The 18554-nt window shown below is 41.7% G+C and overlaps 1 protein-coding gene across 1 annotated transcript in view; it reads left to right on the forward strand.

Annotated features, from left to right (window-relative positions):
- The window catches only part of GALNT17 (polypeptide N-acetylgalactosaminyltransferase 17), a 117699-nt gene that overhangs the window by 31664 nt on the left and 67481 nt on the right, over positions 1 to 18554 (forward strand). The window contains exon 2 of the mRNA XM_033171736.1: positions 15562 to 15745. Coding sequence (XP_033027627.1) covers positions 15562 to 15745 — 184 coding nt within the window. The remainder of the gene's footprint in view (positions 1 to 15561; positions 15746 to 18554) is intronic.

Raw genomic sequence — 18554 nt, forward strand, 5'->3', positions numbered from 1 at the left:
AGGTTGGAAGATTTAAAGGAGTCAATGGATCAGAAATTTGAGAAGGTAGTAGGGGAGTTAACAGAACAAGTGAAAGAGTTATCAACGAAGTCCAAAACAATAGAAAGCACAGTTAAGAGAATACAAAAAGAGGTAAAACAATCAAAGAAAGAGACAGAGAAGGTAAAAGAGGAAGTAGTGGATGTGAATAAGGTACAGGAGGAGATGTTGGACAAGTTAGCCTTGCTTGAACTCAGACAGAAACAATTGAACTTGAAATTTCGGGGAATTCCTTTAGAAGCAAATGAGAACATCAGGCAAAGAATAGTGACAGAATTAGCAAGATGGCTGGATGTAAAACAAGAAAATTTGGAATACTCTATTCTAAATGCTTTTAGAATAGGAGTGAAGTCGGTCAAAGCCAGAGCAAAGAAATTGCCAGGAGATTGCCTGGTGATGTTCAACTCATTAGACATAAGAAATGAAATTTTGAGATTAAGTCATTCCCAGAAACTAATAATTGGCGGAAGGGAAATTTTCATTTACAAAGAAATCCCAACGAGATTTTTACAAAAAAGAGATCCATACCGTCTGCTAGCAGGAATTTTAAATAAAAAAGGAATAAGTTTTAGGTGGGAATTCCCAGAAGGAATGACCTTTTACTTCAAAAATAAAAAGTTCAAGATAAGAAACGAGCAGGAGCTGAAGAAATTCACGAGAAGATATCCGAAGGAGTTAGGATTGGAGGGAGAAAAGAAAGAAAAGAAGAACAGCCAGGAGGAACTGGGAATATTGGAAGAAGGAGCAGTGGGAGGAGAAGAGAAAGAGGAAGAGGAACAAGAAGAAGGAGAAGAACAAGAGGAAAGCGATCAGGAGGCGGAAGAAGAAGAAGAAAGCGAGGAACAAGCCAAGGAAGACAACCTAAACACTTAAGTAGTTTTAACCGAAAACTTTTTCTAAGGATATGAACCTAAGAATTGAGTCCTGGAATGTAAATGGCTTAAATAATAAATACAAGAGAAATAAAGTAGAACATGTCTTGATCAAGAAAAATTTGGACATTGTATGTTTGCAAGAAACACACATTTCAAAAAAACACAAAAGAGTATTGATAAACAAGAGGTTAGGCTTGGATTTTGTAACGGCAGATCAAAAGAAAAAACGTGGGGTAGTACTTTATGTAAAACAAAAGTTGGAACCTGAGTTGATTTTTAAGGATGAGGAGGGAAGAGTGGTTATGGTACAAATTATCTGGCAAGGCGAAAAAATCTTGTTGGTGGGAATATATGCACCAAACAATAAAAAATCAAAATTTTATAAAAAATTAGGGGATAACTTGATGGAATATGCGGACCAAAAAATTATTCTTTTGGGAGATTTAAATGGTGTAGTGATCTCAACGCTGGATAGAACGACAAAGAGATTAGGGTCCACCGAAGGTAAATTACCAAAGTCCTTTTTCACATTAGTAGAAAATCTAAGCTTAAGAGATGCCTGGAGGGAGAAACATCCAAATATAAAACAATATACATACTATTCGGAGCCTAACCAAAGTTCAAGCAGAATTGATTACATCTGGGTATCGAATGTTGTAATGTTAAGAGTAAATAAGGTCGAAATCCAACCAAGAACCATATCAGACCATAATGCCATATACATGGAGATAAAGGGAGAAAGTGCCAGGAGAAGATGGAAAATGGATGAGAGTTTGTTTTATGATCAGAAGGTGGTGGATAGAGCAAAAAGTGCAGTAGCAGAATATTTTGAATTAAATGCCAATAAAGGAATGGATTCAAATGTGGTGTGGGATGCCAGCAAGGCGGTAATGAGGGGCTTTTTGATATCACAAAATATTATTAGAAAGAAAGAGAGAGAAAAGAAAAAGAAAGAAATTACGAAGGCGTTGGAGGATAAAGAAAAACAATTGGCAATGAAACCGAAAGATCAGGATCTAAAGCAAGGTATAAAAATGTTACAAACGCAATTCGACGCGCTATTAAATCAAGAATTAGAGTGGAAATTAAAATGGTTGAAACAAAAGAATTTTGAATATGCTAATAAGACCGGGAAATTATTAGCGTGGCAGTTAAAAAGAAGATTAAATCAGAATATTATAAACAAAATTAAATGGAAGGATAAACTGACCGAAAATCCAAAAGAAATTAAGCAAGCATTCCAAGAATTTTATGGAGAACTTTATAAGAGAGGACAGGAGGAAGAAGAGGAAATGGATCTATATTTAGAAGATAACAAACCAAAGAAAATATCAAGAGAAGACCAGGAGCAATTAAATGCAGAAATAACGGAGGAAGAGTTGAAGGAAGCAATTAAAAAATTAAAAATTGGTAAAGCTCCGGGCCCCGATGGTCTAACAGCAAAATATTACAAAGATCTAGCACCACACTTGATCCCTGCTATGCTGGAAGTAATGAATAAGATTCTAACGAATGGACGTATCCCAAATTCATGGAAGGAGGCATTCATTACGGTGATCCCAAAGCAAGATACTGACTTGACAAATGTTAAAAATTACAGGCCAATTTCATTGTTAAATCTAGATTATAAATTGTTTACAGATATTTTAGCCCAAAGACTAAAGAAAACATTGAATAAGTTGATACACAGTGATCAATCAGGTTTTTTACCAGGCCGTCATATGAAAAATAACATAAGAACAATAGTAGACTTGATCGAATACTTGGATTTAAGAATAGATAAAAAGGCGACCCTGATTTTCATCGACGCAGAAAAGGCGTTCGATAATGTTTCATGGAAATTTATGTTAAAGATATTAGGAAAAATGGAAATCGGGGAAAAGTTTATAAATGGAATTAGAGCCATCTATTCGGAACAATCAGCAAAATTAATCATTAACAGTGTATTAACAGAGGATGTCAAGATAACAAAAGGGACAAGACAAGGTTGCCCAATATCCCCACTTATATTTATTTTGGTTTTAGAGATCCTGGCAAACAAAATAAGAGGGGAAAAAGATATTAAAGGCATAAAAATTGGAAAAAGAGAATTCAAATTAAAGGCTTTTGCCGATGATCTGGTGATTACATTGGAGGAACCACAAAGGAGTATGGAAAGATTATTGAAGGTGATAGAAGAGTTCGGGAGACTGGCTGGCCTTAAGATAAACAAAGGGAAAACCAAAATGCTGACAAAGAATCTGAGCAAGGAGGAGATTGAAGAGTTACAAGAAGTATATGGCATTATGGCAACTAAGAAGATCAAGTACCTAGGAATTTGGCTCACTCCAAAGAACATAAATCTGTATGGGGACAATTACCTCCCGATTTGGAGAGAAATTAAAAAAGATCTAGAAATATGGAATAGATTAAAATTGTCTTTTTGGGGAAGGATAGCAAGCATAAAAATGAACATTCTACCAAGAGTATTATTTCTTTTTCAAATGCTGCCCGTGGTGAAGGGGACAAGCCAAATCAAGGAATGGCAAAAAATATTATCAAAATTTATCTGGCAGGGAAAACCGCCCAGGATAAAACATAAATTATTGGTAGACAAAAAGGAGAGAGGCGGTTTTGGAATGCCGGATTTGAAAATATATTATGAGGCGTCATGCTTGATTTGGATTAGGGAATGGATGTTATTAAAAAATAAAGAAATTTTGGATTTGGAAGGATTTAACAACAGATACGGGTGGCACTCATATTTGTGGCATAATAAGGTAAAAGTTCATAAAGAATTTTTAAGTCATGTGTTTAGGAAGCCACTATATGAGGTATGGGAAAGGTACAAAAGCTTATTAGAAAGAAAAACGCCCAGATGGCTATCCCCAACGGAAATTCTGACGTTAAAGAAAATCAACACACAAGACAATTGGATAACGTATGAAGAACTGCTAGTAGATACTGAGCAAGGATGGAGAATAAGACCTTTCCAACAAGTGGCAGACAGATTTACAGGATGGATTCAATATTTCCAAGTATATAATCTATTTAATGAAGAGAAAAGAAAAGGAAATTTTGACAAAAATAAATCTAAATTTCAGGTGGAAATTCTGGAGGGAGGAGAGAAATTATTATCCAAAATGTACAATTATTTGGTGGAGTGGTACACAAAAGATGAGGAAATCAAAGAAGTTATGACAAAATGGGCTATAGATGTGGGGCATAACATTCAGATGGAAACGTGGGAGAAATTATGGAATTACCACTTAAAATTCACTGCATGTACGATACTAAAAGAAAACATCATGAAAATGATGTATCGCTGGTATCTAACTCCAGTGAAGCTAGCAAAAATGTACAGGAAAAATAATAAGAGGTGTTGGAAGTGTGACAAGAAAGATGGAGAATTCTACCACATGTGGTGGACATGTGATAAAGTCAAAATATTTTGGGAGATCATATATAATGAATTGAAAAAAATGCTCCAATACACTTTTCCAAAAAGACCTGAAGCTTTCTTGCTGGGGATGGTGGGAAATGAGATCAAAAAGAGAGACCAAAGATTCTTTTTATACGCCACCACGGCAGCAAGAATTTTGCTAGCCCAAAATTGGAAAACACCAAATTTACCAACGGTGGGAGAGTGGAGAAGGAAGCTCTTGGAATATTTAGAATTGGCGAGATTAACAAGTAGAATAAGAAATCAGAGAGATCAGCAGATAGATGTGGATTGGAGTAAATTCTTAGAGTATTTAAAAGATAGTAGAAATGTGTAATTCACTTACAGGTGTGACGAAACTCTTGCAAAGCAACAGAAGGAAAAAGGAGAAATTTAGAGGAAATATGTTGACAGATATAATCAGGTAAAATGAAGAAAAAGCGGACGAATGATGTATCTTGTAAAACTAATGTAGTGATGGAGGGAAGTCAAAAACTCGGCGGAGTTTATGTTAATTTGTATAACATATAGAACGACAATAGTGTATTTGTGTTATGTTTTTCTTTTGTTTTGTTTTAAAGCTGCAAAAACAATAAAAAAAAAATTTAAAAAAAAAAAAAGAGAAGCTTCTCCCCCCACCTTTTAACATGTGCATGCAAGAGACAGAATAGATGCAGTGGATAATGGTGCTGTGCTGTGTTCATCCTCACTCTTCTTCCTTCACATGCTCAGAGCTTGGAGCCAAACTGTTGGTCCATCTAGCTTAGTCTTGTCTGCACAATGACTGGAAGTGGCTCTCTACTCTTTGCTGGCAGGAGTCCTTCCCAGCCCTACCTTGAAATGCCAGAGATGGAACTGGGAAATTTTGCCTGGAAAACAAATGCTCTACCACTGAGCAACAAACCCTGCTTTGTATTGTTGCCTTATGCCAAGAACAAACTTAGTTGGTCTCTAAGGTGCTACTGGAAGGAATTTTATTTTTATTTTTTATTTTGTTTTTACCGGTAAACCATGATCTATGTAGGACCCAACCAATGGATTCATATTAGAAGGAAGGTGATTGCTATTAAACATTAGGAAGAACTTTCTGGTGGTAAGAGCTGTGGAATGAACTTGCCTGGGAAGGTGGTGGACTCTCCTTTCACTAGAGGTTTTCATTTATTTATTTTATTTTTTTAATATGATTATTGAATTTTCTGTTTTACAATTTCAAATAAACATTTTACATACTTAAGATATTAGTGACTTCCCTTCTTCTCTTTCCATGCTTCATTTTGCATACCTTATATCCCTGGATATTTTGGAAAAACTATACCAATCAGTTTTCCATTATTACATCCATCGAAACTTATTTACACTGTTGAATTTATCTTAATGCTGCCAGCGTACACAATTATTTTCCATATATTCAATAAACGTTTCCCAATCTTCCTTAAACATATGTTCTTCTTGTTCTCTTATTCCAGGGGTGGCCAACTCACAAGACACTGAGGTCTACTCACAGAGTTAAAAACTGCCAGTGATGTACCCACTTTTTGGGGGTTCAGGTTGTTGAGCTTTTTTTAGGGAGGAGGAAGGCCCATTTTTAAGGGGTTCAGGTCTAAGTTGTTGAGCTTTTGGGGTGCAGGGCAAAAATGTTGAGCTTTTTTGGGGGGGCAAAGTTGTTGAGCTTGTTTGGGGGGAGCCAGTGATCTACCACAGACGTCCAGTGATCTACCGGTAGATCGAGACCTACCTGTTGGATGTGCCTGCCTTATTCTATGAGTTAAGTCTGCAAGTTGTGCATATTCTGTCAACTTAAGTTGCCAATCTTCTTTGGTTGGGACCTCGCTCATTTCCCATTTTGGGGCTAAAAAACATGGGCCACAGTTGTTGCACACATAAACAACATTTCTGACACCTGGGAATTTCAGTCTGGATTATCCCCAACAGAAAGGACTGTGGTTTTTTTCTTTGGGAAAGTAAAGTCATTGAAGGTTTTCAAGCAGAGGTTGGATGATCACATACTTAAGCATTGCCATCAGTGACTGGCAATGACTCTCCAAAATTTCAGACAGAGGAGTTGCGACGAACCTCCACTTCACACTCTCCTTGTTACTAAGTGAATTTCTAATCAGGTGTTCTGGGTCAAATTTCAATCCACCCCACCTGTCCCTCTGAGGTCCGTCTGTGATGTCAATTCCCTTTTATTTATAATCTGGGAATCTCTTAGTAATGGGAGTTTTCCTGTCCAGCGGCCGTGGCCGGTTATATCCTCTGCTCTGGGCTTCAGGGCTTAAACTCTCCTTTGCCTACAGTTTGGGGTCTCTCTTTCATTAGATCCCTCACTATATCAGTTAGCTAAGCCCTCTTAGCAACTCTGTGGCAAAACCAGGGTTTCCGCCCTCTAGCCCCTCCTGAGGGAACTCTAAGACACAAACTATCACCCTGCAGGTCAGTTTTGTCCTTTCCCTGAGTTCACCTCCTCATGAGCATACATAACTCACTGGACCAAATGAACGACGATATTTTCTTAGCTCAACAATAAGAAGTCTTTATTTCTTTCAGAACATAACGGTTTCAGTAATGGTTTATAAGCTTAGTTTCATAACAGTGTAAACTCTTTCTTTCAGCATCATATACACATCTTCAACGTATCCTGACCTACCCACCACTATCCTGGCCCCACGCCCTCCTTCTTCCAGTCACCACTTACCTCTCTAACGGCTGCTCCCTCCTTTTAAAGAGCGGAATGTCCCGCCTCCCATGGGATATCTGCCACTCAAACTGGGGTGCCCATTAACTCATAAAACACCGTGGGTTTCTGAAAATCCCTTAACTTAGATCCGATTCATTACAGGAGTCTTTCCACATCCTGCCTGAAGATGCCATAAGATCAGAAGAGCTCTAGGCACTTACTGTGTCACTTATATGATCTGTACAACATCGGGCACAACATGACTGCTAAATAATCTAATTAGTAGCAGCAGTTTTAGTGGACTTTCTGCAGTGTACAGAAGAAAGCTCTTTAATAAACCTTCTCTTCACATGGAGGAATACTAGGTTGTCCTTTCTTTTCAGTGCTGCTGCAGAGTGCCACCATCACTCAGTCAAACAGAAGTATCATGTATTTTGGATGTAGGAAAAAGGAGAGACAAGTTAAGAGCTCTCTCGGTGGCAAAAATTGCCGGTGTACAGTAGCTAGATAGAAAGCTTGTATAATAAATCTGAGTCAAAACCTTGAGCACCCCCCAGGTCTTTTGTTAATCTGGAGATAGGATGACACAGGAGGGAACTTGGGGTTTCATAAGTGCTCAGATACGCTAAACATCCCTATCTTTGCTTCTTGTATTTTTTATTATTTAATATAAGCAACAACAATCCTTTTGTTTCACTTGTGTTTTGAAAACCAGTGGTTGAGTGCATGGTTTGCTCCTCCAAGCTTTTGTTCAATACTTGGTAACAGACCTGCACTTTCTGGTTAAGAGCAGGATGCCCTAGAATCTTGGGGAACTCACCAAATCACTTGACACATTCTATTTCAATCTGCCTCTAATAAGTTCTCATGCCCTGGGCCATCCCTATGATATAATGTGCAGGACCAAGGGATGCGTGAGGTGCTGTGGTGTAAACCATTGAGCCTCATGGGCTTGCCGATTGGAAGGGTGGCGGTTCGAATCTGCACAATGAGGTGAGCTCCCGTTGCTCTGTCCCAGCTTCTGCCAACCTAGCAGTTCAAAAGTACACCAGTGCAAGTAGATAAATGGGTACTGCAGGAGCAGGAAGGTAAACAGCATTTCTGTGCGCTCTGGCACTCGTCATATTGCGCCAGAAGCAGTTTAGTCATGCTGGCCCATGATCAGGAAAGCTTTCTGTGTACAAATGCTGGCTCCCTCGACCTGAAGTGAGATGAGCACTGCACCCCATAGTTGCCTTTGACTGGATTTAACTGTCCAGGGATTATTTACCTTTATTTACCCTTTATAATGTGCAGGACTAGTATAACCTGGCATAATAGTAGATTTTTTTAAGAGGTCCAGTGAGTAACCAATTTTCATTGGAATTAACTTGCCTGAATGTTGATGGAGTTTGATCTCAAAATTCCAGGGAAGTGCATCATAGCTAAGTAGTCATTGCTTAGTAGCAGAGGACCTGCTTTGCATGGTAGATGTAGCTCAGTAGCAGATCATCTGGTTTGCATGAAGCTCAGTAGCAGATCATCTGGTTTGCATGTCCCAGGTTCAATTCCTAGCACCTCCAGCTTGGGCTGGAGAGACTGGAATCCTGCAGAGCCATTGTCGTATAGTGTTGACAATACTGAGTTTGACAGACCAGAATAAGGCAGCTTTCTACCTTCCTATGTGCTAGGAAATTCTCAAGTCCGGTACCAATATGTGGCATACTGGGGCAAGGGCCTGGTCGCAGCAGAACCCATGACCAACAACTGGGCTTACCAACATTATTGTCACCCCTGCTTGCCTAAGCATGATGATGTTGTTGGTGCTCAATGGAGCCTTGAACCCCACATTTAACTCTGTGGCACTAGAGACTTAATTATGGTGTCCAAGCCCTCATACGTTCAGCAGGGATGGATCAGTAGAATTAAGCAGTTAGCCTTCAGGAGTTTGTGCATGAACAGATCAGATTGCCAAACAACAGTCCTCCAGCTCTCACTGCAGGACTGGAGCAGAGGCCCAGCGGCAGCGCACATCAGAGCTCGAGGCCACCTGTACATGAATTCCCTGGTATTGCTGATTTAATTCTTCCCTGGTGTGGGTGTTATTCCAAGCTGGAGAACTCTGAAGCCGTAAGTGTGTTACAACATTTGTACTGACTGTTAATACTGCTGGTTTATGTTTTTAAAATTATAATTGTATTATAAAGGTGTTTTTTTTTACTGTAAACTGCCTTGAGGTGGTTTCATAAAAGATAACATATAAGTCAATACCAGTTCACTTCTAACTTGAGGTGGGCTTTCATGAATCCTTGAAGAACATGTCTGAACCTGAGCTTAGAGAACTTCACTTTAACTTCTTTCCTTTCCTTTCCTTTCCTTTTGATTAATGTTTTAATTTGGACAAAAAAGATATTTGTATTTTTCTTTATAAACCCTAATAAAAGTTGTTGTTGTTGTTGTTATCAGAGAACACTGACATTCCTAGTTGAAAGACTGGGGGACTGAGCCCATGTGTCTGGGATGAAGTGAATTTCTCAATGGCCCAACAGAACAGGGACTCTTAGTTATCTCCCATGACACTAGAACTTTGGGTCACCCAAGGAAGCTGAACGTTGGAGGATTCAAGAGAGACAAAAGAAAGCACTTTTTCACACAGCTGAACTATAGAATTTCCTCCCACAAGAGTCAGAGGCACTATATCCCAACTGTCAGAGGCACTATATCCCAGTTGTTGGGAACTGCAGGTGAACTGGAGTGCTGCTGTGCTCACGTCCTGCTTGTGGATTTCCTATGTGCATCTGGTTGGTTACGGTGAGAACAGAATATTGGACTGGATGGGCCACTAGTCTGATCCAGCAGGCTCTGTTTATATTTCTTATATGTTGTTCTCATGATGGAAGAATGTAGTAGCCCAGAGTAGCTGGGACAACCCTGCCAGATAGGTGGCATATAAATATATTATTAGTAATTATTATTATTATTTCAGCATTGTCAGTACTTATTGTTGCTAGTGACTCCTCTCTGTTTGAAACCACAAGAGTCTTCCTTTTGTTTGTTTACTGGTGGGGAGTGTGGCGGAGGAAGGAGTCTGAAATAAAACCCTTTTATGTTTTTCTCATTTTCCTTGCAAATCCTTGAGAGGTGCCTTGAGAGTTCAAGCTCTTTCAAGCATCCCATTTGCAGAATCTCCCTAGTTTTCAAGGTGAGCTGGCTTGGGAGGGGTTGAAGTACCCATCAACCACCATATACTCAAATGAATCAAAGTATTTTCCTTCAGGGAAGCCTTAGGATTGATTCCTCCTTTTCCCCCCCAAAGCCAGATATTTCAAAGACGACTTTTCAATCACTGAGGAGTCACATTGTCTTTTCCAATCTTGATGCCAGGCACTTAATGTATTCCTCCCACCAAGAGCACCTGTCTACGTTTTGCAGATCTGCCGTTGCATACACTTTAAAACAAAGTGACACTTTGACTGCCTTAGTGAATCTCTTCTGACAGGCTGATCTGGCAATGGGGAGCATGGCGAGTGGGATGACGTGCAGGGCTGGGGCAGAATGGGAATGCGCATATCTAAATTGTTGCATCTCACCTGAGAACACTTAAATTTTTGTGACAATGGCTCTGGGTGCCTTTTGGGATGGGGAGGAAATGACCTGGAAAGGAGTGTGGTGCAGTGGAACTTTTCCTGATAGGAGTGGACCGGCTTGATGATGCATTGAATTTATTTCACGGATTCCAGGAGCTGGAATTGCTGTGTAAGGCAACCAATTGATCCTTGACTATAGGAACAAGTTACAAGATCTGTTAAGGAGCCTCTGGGAGGGGCTGCGGCTAGCTCAGCTGGCAGATGCATGTGAACCAAAGTTTTGAAGATTGGGCCCTAGGTCATCACAGTAGCGGAGCTTCATGCTCCGGCACCGGGGGGGCGCGGAGAGCAGGTGGGGGTGTGGCGCACTGCCTGTGGGGGCATGGTGTCCAGCGCAGGCGGGGGGCAGCCACAATGGCACCCCACCGGGGTCGCGCTGCTGGGGGCGGTGTGCTCCCCCACCCCCCTCTTCCTCCGCCAGTGGGTCATCATATTAGTGAGCCAAACAGGGGTTGGAACGGGCATAAGTCTCTCCCACACCAAACCCCCAGAATGCCTGTTTTTGAGTTGAAGGCCTAAATTGGAGGTTTGGGTAAGAAGAATATACTTTAATATGATTTGGACAGTTGGTTTTTAAGTATGGAAACTGATTGCATTCTAACCATATGTAATTGGTGAACATACCATCCCTGACATTGCCCCCCCATGCCTTGAAATAGGGACCCAGGTGGCGCTGTGGGTTAAACCACAGAGTCTAGGGCTTGCTGATCAGAAGGTTGGCGGTTCGAATCCCTGCCACGGGGTGAGCTCCCGTTGCTCGGTCCCAGCTCCTGCCCACCTAGCAGTTCAAAAGCACCTCAAAGTGCAAGTAGATAAATAGGGACCACTCCAGCAGGAAGGTAAACGGCATTTCCGTGCGCTGCTCTGGTTCGCCAGAAGCGGCTTTGTCATGCTGGCCACATGACCTGCAAGCTGTCTGCAGACAAACGCCGGCTCCCTCGGCCTATAGAGTGAGATGAGCGCCGCAACCCCAGAGTCGGACACAACTGGACCTGATGGTCAGGGGTCCCTTTACCTTTTTAATGCCTTGAAGGAAGAGAGCACTGGCATTGGGGAGCACATGAATCCAGATCTTGTGGCATTGCTCTCTTTTGTTTCTTGTTCACCTTCTGTCGAAATAAAGGAACGACACGAAAGGCCTGCCTGGAGGGGTCGCAGGGTCCCTCAGCCGAAGCGATGGGAAAATAAATATCACCGCTAAGAATAAAAATCATCCATCAAAGTGCTCAGTAGTGCCTGACAATGAGGGAGGTGTGAATCTCTCCTAAAAATAAATGTAAAAATGTCAGGTGCTACTGCTCTCTATAATGCACAGTGAAGCATGTCATAAAATATTACTTTGTCTTTCCATCCCTTCTTAATGCGCTTGGCTTTTCTTTCTTTGACACTCGTTCTTGCCCCTTAGCTCTCTCCTTAAAGAGAGGGGAGCAAAAAGCACTTTGTGTTGCAGAATGTCCAAGGCTTGTGCATTGTGCATGCTGTGTCCTATTTATTTGTTTGAAAGCTTAAATTGGCCATTAGATTTGCATTCATTTTAGCTCAGTGGAATGGTCTACATTGGGAAGGTACTGAACTCTCCTTTGGAGGTTTTTAAACAGAGGTTGGTTCTCCATCTGCCAGAGATTGTATAGCTGTGATTCCTGCATTGCTGGAGATTGGGGCTAGATAATCCCCAAAGTCCCTTCCAACTCTGCAATCCTATGATTCATTCACTGAAAAGATAGGTATTTACTTGGCAATTCCTCCCTTTCTCTGAATTAGTCCCTTTTCAGCAAGGCAGTGGTAAGTAGCTAAATCATGATACAGATAGTAGATGGGGGTGGAGTGGAGGAATCTGATAAAGGTAAGAACATGGGTGGGCAAACTAAGGCCTGGGGGCCGGATCTGGCCCAATCCTCTTCTAAATCCGGCCCATGGACGGTTGGGAATCAGCGTGTTTTTACATGAGTAGAATGTGTGCTTTTATTTAAAATGCATCTCTGGGTTATTTGTAGGGCATAGGAATTCATTCATTCCCTCCCCCCACTCAAAATATAGTCCAGCCCACCACATGGTCTGAGGGACAGTGGACCAGCCCACTGCTGAAAAAGTTTGCTGACCCCTGGGTAAGAACATAAGAAGAGGCCCTGCAGGATCAGGCCAGCGAACCTTCTAGCTCAGCATCCTGTTCTCAGAGTGGCTAAGCAGGTGTCTATGGGAAGCCTAAAAGCAGGACCCGAACAGCATACAGCCTCAAACAGGGAAGGCAGAAACCCAGGGTGGCATTCAACATTACCCCTAAACATTGGAGTTAATAGAAACGAGTGACTTAGGGTCTACTCTAATAGGGCGATGGGTGATGCATTGAGACATCATCCAAAATGGGTCCACGTTGAACATGGCAATGTATCGTGAATCATAATGTGTGTGTGTGTGTGCTATGTAAAAAAATGTGATGTGGGATAAATGATGAAGCTGGTCATCTCTTCTCTCCTGATTTCTACTGCCCCTGTTGCTCTGTTCTATAAAACAACAGGTGCAACAATATGTTAAACTGGGAAAGTAAAAGTGTGTCAGTTTTAGACTCCTAATTAGTAGTATTTGCCAGCACATTGCCCACTTCACCTCTCCATAGTTCCATCCTTATTTCAGACATTGTTTTTTATCAGTATATCACTGATGCTGAAAACTGGACATCGCTCAGCCCTAGGACTTAATTCAAAACAGCCTATAGCCAGATCTTCCATGAATTTTTCTTTAAAGCTATCCAATTGATGCTTCACTCCCTCTTGTGAGAGCAAACTCCATAATTATACTATGTCCTGCAAGAAGTACAGTGGTACCTCGGGTTACAGACGCTTCGGGTTACAGACTCCGCTAACCCAGAAATAGTACCTCGGCTTAAGAACTTTGCTTCAGGATAAGGACAGAAATTGTGCTCCGGCGGCATGGCGGCAGCGGGACGCCCCATTAACTAAAGTGGTGCTTCAGGTTAAGAATGGACCTCCAGAACGAATTAAGTTCTTAACCCGAAGTACCACTGTACTCCTGTTCTGACTTTTCAAGCATTCAGCTTCATTGATTGTCCCCAAGTTCTGGTATTACTAAGAGTCTCTGTTCCATTGTGCCATTGCAAAATTAATTTCAGCCCAGACACATGGGCTCAGTCATTCAACAGGGTTCAGGAACTCATAGCTCCATGGCACATATATAAATCCTCATAGTCAGTAGCTGAATGGTACATTACATAGGTCAAATAATTTTTCCACAGCAGACAGCAATACTGACTCCAGCTACAAAAGCTGAGGCTGCTGAAGAGGCCAGGGACCATCTTGGCTGTGAGTCTCGGGAAGTCCTGTTCTCTGCCTTGGTAGCCTTTTCTCACCTGGTCTGGAAGGACAGGGTCCTGACTGACTCCAGCTACAAAAGCTGAGGCTGCTGAACAGACTCTTGAGTTGGGGTACTGTTTAGGGCATGGGTAGGCAAACTAAGGCCTAGGGGCCAGATCCGGCCCAATCGCCTTCTAAATCTGGCCTGCAGATGGTCTGGGAATCAGCGTGTTTTTACATGAGTAGAATGTGTCCTTTTATTTAAAATGCACCTTTGGGTTATTTGTGGGACCTGCCTGGTGTTTTTACATGAGTAGAATGTGTGCTTTTATGTAATATGCATCTCTGGGTTATTTGTGGGGCATAGGAATTCATTCATTCCCCCCCCCCCAAAAAATACAGTCTGGCCCCCCACAAGGTCTGAGGGACAGTGGACCGGCCCCTGCTGAAAAAGTTTGCTGACCCCTGGTTTAGGGGGTTTCATTGCTGCTGTTGATACTATTTTCTCCTAATATTTACTTATGATTTATTTGGAAATCCCTCATTTTGGTTGTGTACTTTTTAATGCATTTTATTTATTGTTCATGTTAGGACGTTCAGTGGCTGTTCATGAGTAAAGCCAAGACGCTGGAACTTCTAAGCTAAATTCTTTATTGTGCTCAAATATCTACAGTGAGAGCTAAAAAACAAACGTCCATCTCTAACTACTACAGATCTCAGGAAGGGCTACTTCCTGTTCCTTGCCCAGCAAAAGAAGCACAGAATCCAGAGGTCACGCCTCCCCCTTTTGCGACCATCCTCCCTCCTGCCGAGCGTGGGAATCTCACCCTCCCCCCCCCCGGTGTTGAGGCTGTGTCCTTTCCATGCCTCCACCCCTCCTTCCTGTTGCTGCCGGCACCCCCTCTCCACTGGAATGTGAGGAATTTTCACTGGTTGTGCTTTCCAAGCTAGAAAACAATTGGGGGGGGGGTCTCGATACTCCAAATGCTCCTTTGCTGTAGGCAGTGGGCAGGGGGGTTTCCTGACAGTTCATGACTGCTTTTGTTATGTTTTTATTTTAAAAAGATATAAGTTTGTAAGCCACTTTGAGCAGAACTTTACCTATGAACAGGCAGCATACAAATGACGGTGGTGGGTGGTGGTGAATCGTGTAGATGTTGGTGGAAGAACTGCAGTGGAACAGAAACGATGTTGTATGTGACGAATACAAAGTGGAAACGAAAATGAAACCTTCTTACATCCCTAGAGAGGGTGTGCCATTTTTTCTTTCTTCCTTCCTTTCAGTTCTTTGTGTTTTTCAAGGCTCAGATTAATTCTATTTGATATTGCTTTTACCCTAATCACTTGGAAAAGTGAAGTAAATGTGTGTGTGCAAAGACACACACACACACACACACACACACACACACACACCATCTGCAGCAGGGACAGTTGATCTGGGGAAAGGTGAGGGACAGAAATTACCAGGGGAAGGAGTGTGAATCCCAACAAACACTCAGAAAAGATGACAGGCCCAAAAAGTTCAGCAAAGCCTGGGTTACATCTTTGATTCTGGGACAAAGAAGCAATGGTTGACTCCCATTTTTGAAAACTGATCCTGTTTTTCTCTCTCCAGGTCTGTCCAAATCACTGGGGCTCATTGAAGGCTATGGTGGCCGTGGGAAAGGTGGGCTTCCTGCCACACTTTCCCCAGAGGAGGAAGAGAAAGCCAAGGGACCACATGAGAAATACGGCTACAATTCCTACCTCAGTGAGAAAATATCACTGGACCGTACCATACCAGATTATCGACCAACCAAGTAAGTCCCTCATTTCATACTAGGGACCGGTGGATCGGTCCATTTTGCTTCTCTCGGTTTCTTATTTTTCTGATCCCTGTTCCAGTTCTCCACATTTCTGCTGCAGTGTGTGTGTGTGTGTGTGTGTGTGTGTGTGTGTGAGTGTTTGGAAGTGACTACAGTTTAGAGACTGCTTCTCCTCATAGGCGATCACAAAGTGATTTGTGCAATGATCAACAAGTGATTCATCCATCCAAATGGCAAGGTATTTAAAACAAACCAAAAACCATGGGTAAAAATGCAAGTTCAGTCAACAGGCCTACCGACCCTCTAATTGTTCCTATTTCCAGGGACAGTCCTGTATTTACAGAAGCCATCCCAGTTTCTGATTTCATCCCAGAATGTCCTGCTTTTTCTTAGGACGTCCCTATTTTCATCAAAGAAATGTTGGAGGGTATGGAGTTATGTAACTCCCGAGCTAAGAAGATTGGTAACTATACAATCTTTAGAAGGCATCTGAAGGCAGCCCTGTATAGGGAAGATTTTTAATGTTTAATTCTTTATTGTGCAGTATTTTAATATATGTTGGAAGCTACCCAGAGTGGCTGGGGCAACCCAGTCAGGTGGGTGGGGTATAAATAATAAAATTATAATAATCATTAATATTATTATGGAATAGGATGCCCTATTTTCTTTGGAGAAAGGTTGGAGGGTATGTGATAGCTCAGTGTGGGAAGACTTATCATTCCTAACTGCACATTATATATAATGAATGCACAGGTATTAATATTAATATTAATACAAATAAATACTCAGGTAGAGAGGGAAGTTTTGGCACAGTACAGTTGTGCGTGATAGTAATTTGTCCATGCAGCACACACACCGCTAAAGTGCACCTGAGTATTTCCCTTGAACATGTGTGAGCATTTACTTTGTTGCTTGGAGTCTCATTCCATAACATTTGGAAATCCACACAGAAGGCGAGGACATCCGCTCCTGATGGCTCTAACGAAGAAGAGTGTTGTATTGAAGCTTAACTCAAGTGGGATCATGAGCTCCAACAAAACTCCGAGTGAGGGGATCTATTTATTTATTTTAAGCATGGGGGACGGGGGGACGGACGGACGGGTGCATTGCCAACACACTATGGAAGAGATATGCAGTGGTGGAAAGGCCCCATTTATGAAACAAAATGGACCAAAACAAAACACCTGGTAATAAATTACCAAAGTATGCAAGTACAGGCAGGTGAGTTCTGAATTAACACCCAGAAGGGAAGCATCCCTCCAATCCCCATGGCGCGTGGAAGCCACATTCCTTTAGAAGACATCTGAAGGCAGCCCTGTATATGGAAGTTTTAATGTTTAATGTTTTGTTATGTTCTTGTGTATGCTGAAAGCCATCCAGAGTGTCTGGGTACAAATAATAGAATAATGATGGTGATTGAAGATTTATACAAACTTGCAGCATATGAACAACTTGCATATAAATGCAGACTTGCCACGGACAAATTCCATGATATTTGGAATCCATTCTTACAAATACTGTAATACAGGTGAAACTCGAAAAATTAGAATATTGTGGAAAGGTTCATTTCTTTCAGTAATTCAACTTAAAAGGTGAAACTAATATATGAGATAGACCCATGACATGCAAAGCGAGATATGTCAAGCCTTTATTCGTTATAATTGTGATGATTATGGCGTACAGCTGATGAGAACCCCAAATTAACAATCTCAACTTTGGGGTTTTCCTCAGCTGCGCGCCATAATCACCACAATTATAACAAGCAAAGGCTTGACATATCTCGCTTTGCATGTCATGAGTCTATCTCATATATTAAACTCCAGTAGCTAATGAAAACAATTGCTTACATAAATGGACTTTTCCACGATATTCTAATTTTTCGAGTTTCACCTGTAGGTTTAGATATGGTGGAGTACAATAACATCATTGTAAAATATATGGTTTTGGTTTCCCCCTCCCCCCTTTATTTTCCCTTCTGATTCTCTTTTCCTCTCTTTTATTTATGCCTCACAATGTTTAGTGCACATACAATTATGTACTTTTTGAACTTTCAATGAAGATGTTTAAAATCTAAAAATAATAATGATGTTGATGGTGATTCCATGGCTCCGCAGCCAATGACTTGGGAGTAAATTCACCCTCCCTGCTGTGTGAGCTTTGGGTACATGGATCCAAAATGTGCACCCAGGCCTTGCTGTCCAACATTCACCAAGGTGAGCAAAGGAGGCCAAAGAGCACCCCCACAAATACACCCCCAAGCTTGAAGTCTTGGGAATGCTCAACTCAAGTGTGCCATTAGTTCCATAATGCCTCAGGGTACCCTTCAATTCTTCAGTTCCCTTTCCTATCCAAACTGAATGCCAAACAGACCAAAGACACAGATAACGAATAAGCCAGGAGAACCCTACAGTGTGAAGTCAGCAAAAATGGGGAGTTGGGTTCCCTGCACTCAAGAAAGAAGAAGAAGAGTTTGGATTTGATATCCCGCTTTATCACTACCTGAAGGAGTCTCAAAGCGGCTAACATTCTCCTTTCCCTTCCTCCCCCACAACAAACACTCTGTGAGGTGAGTGGGGCCGAGAGACTTCAAAGAAGTGTGACTAGCCCAAGGTCACCCAGCAGCTGCATGTGGAGGAGAGGAGACGTGAACCCGGTTCACCAGATTACAAGTCTACCGCTCTTAACCACTACACCACACTGGCTCACTAGATAGCCCTAGATAGCCCCCAGCAATGGTGGCTTGCAAAGGGAGAGAGAAAGAGAGAGAGAGAGAGAGAGAGAGAGAGAGAGAGAGAGAGAGAGA

The sequence above is a fragment of the Lacerta agilis genome, chromosome 15 (genome assembly GCF_009819535.1).
Source record: "Lacerta agilis isolate rLacAgi1 chromosome 15, rLacAgi1.pri, whole genome shotgun sequence".
Lineage (NCBI taxonomy): Eukaryota > Metazoa > Chordata > Lepidosauria > Squamata > Lacertidae > Lacerta > Lacerta agilis.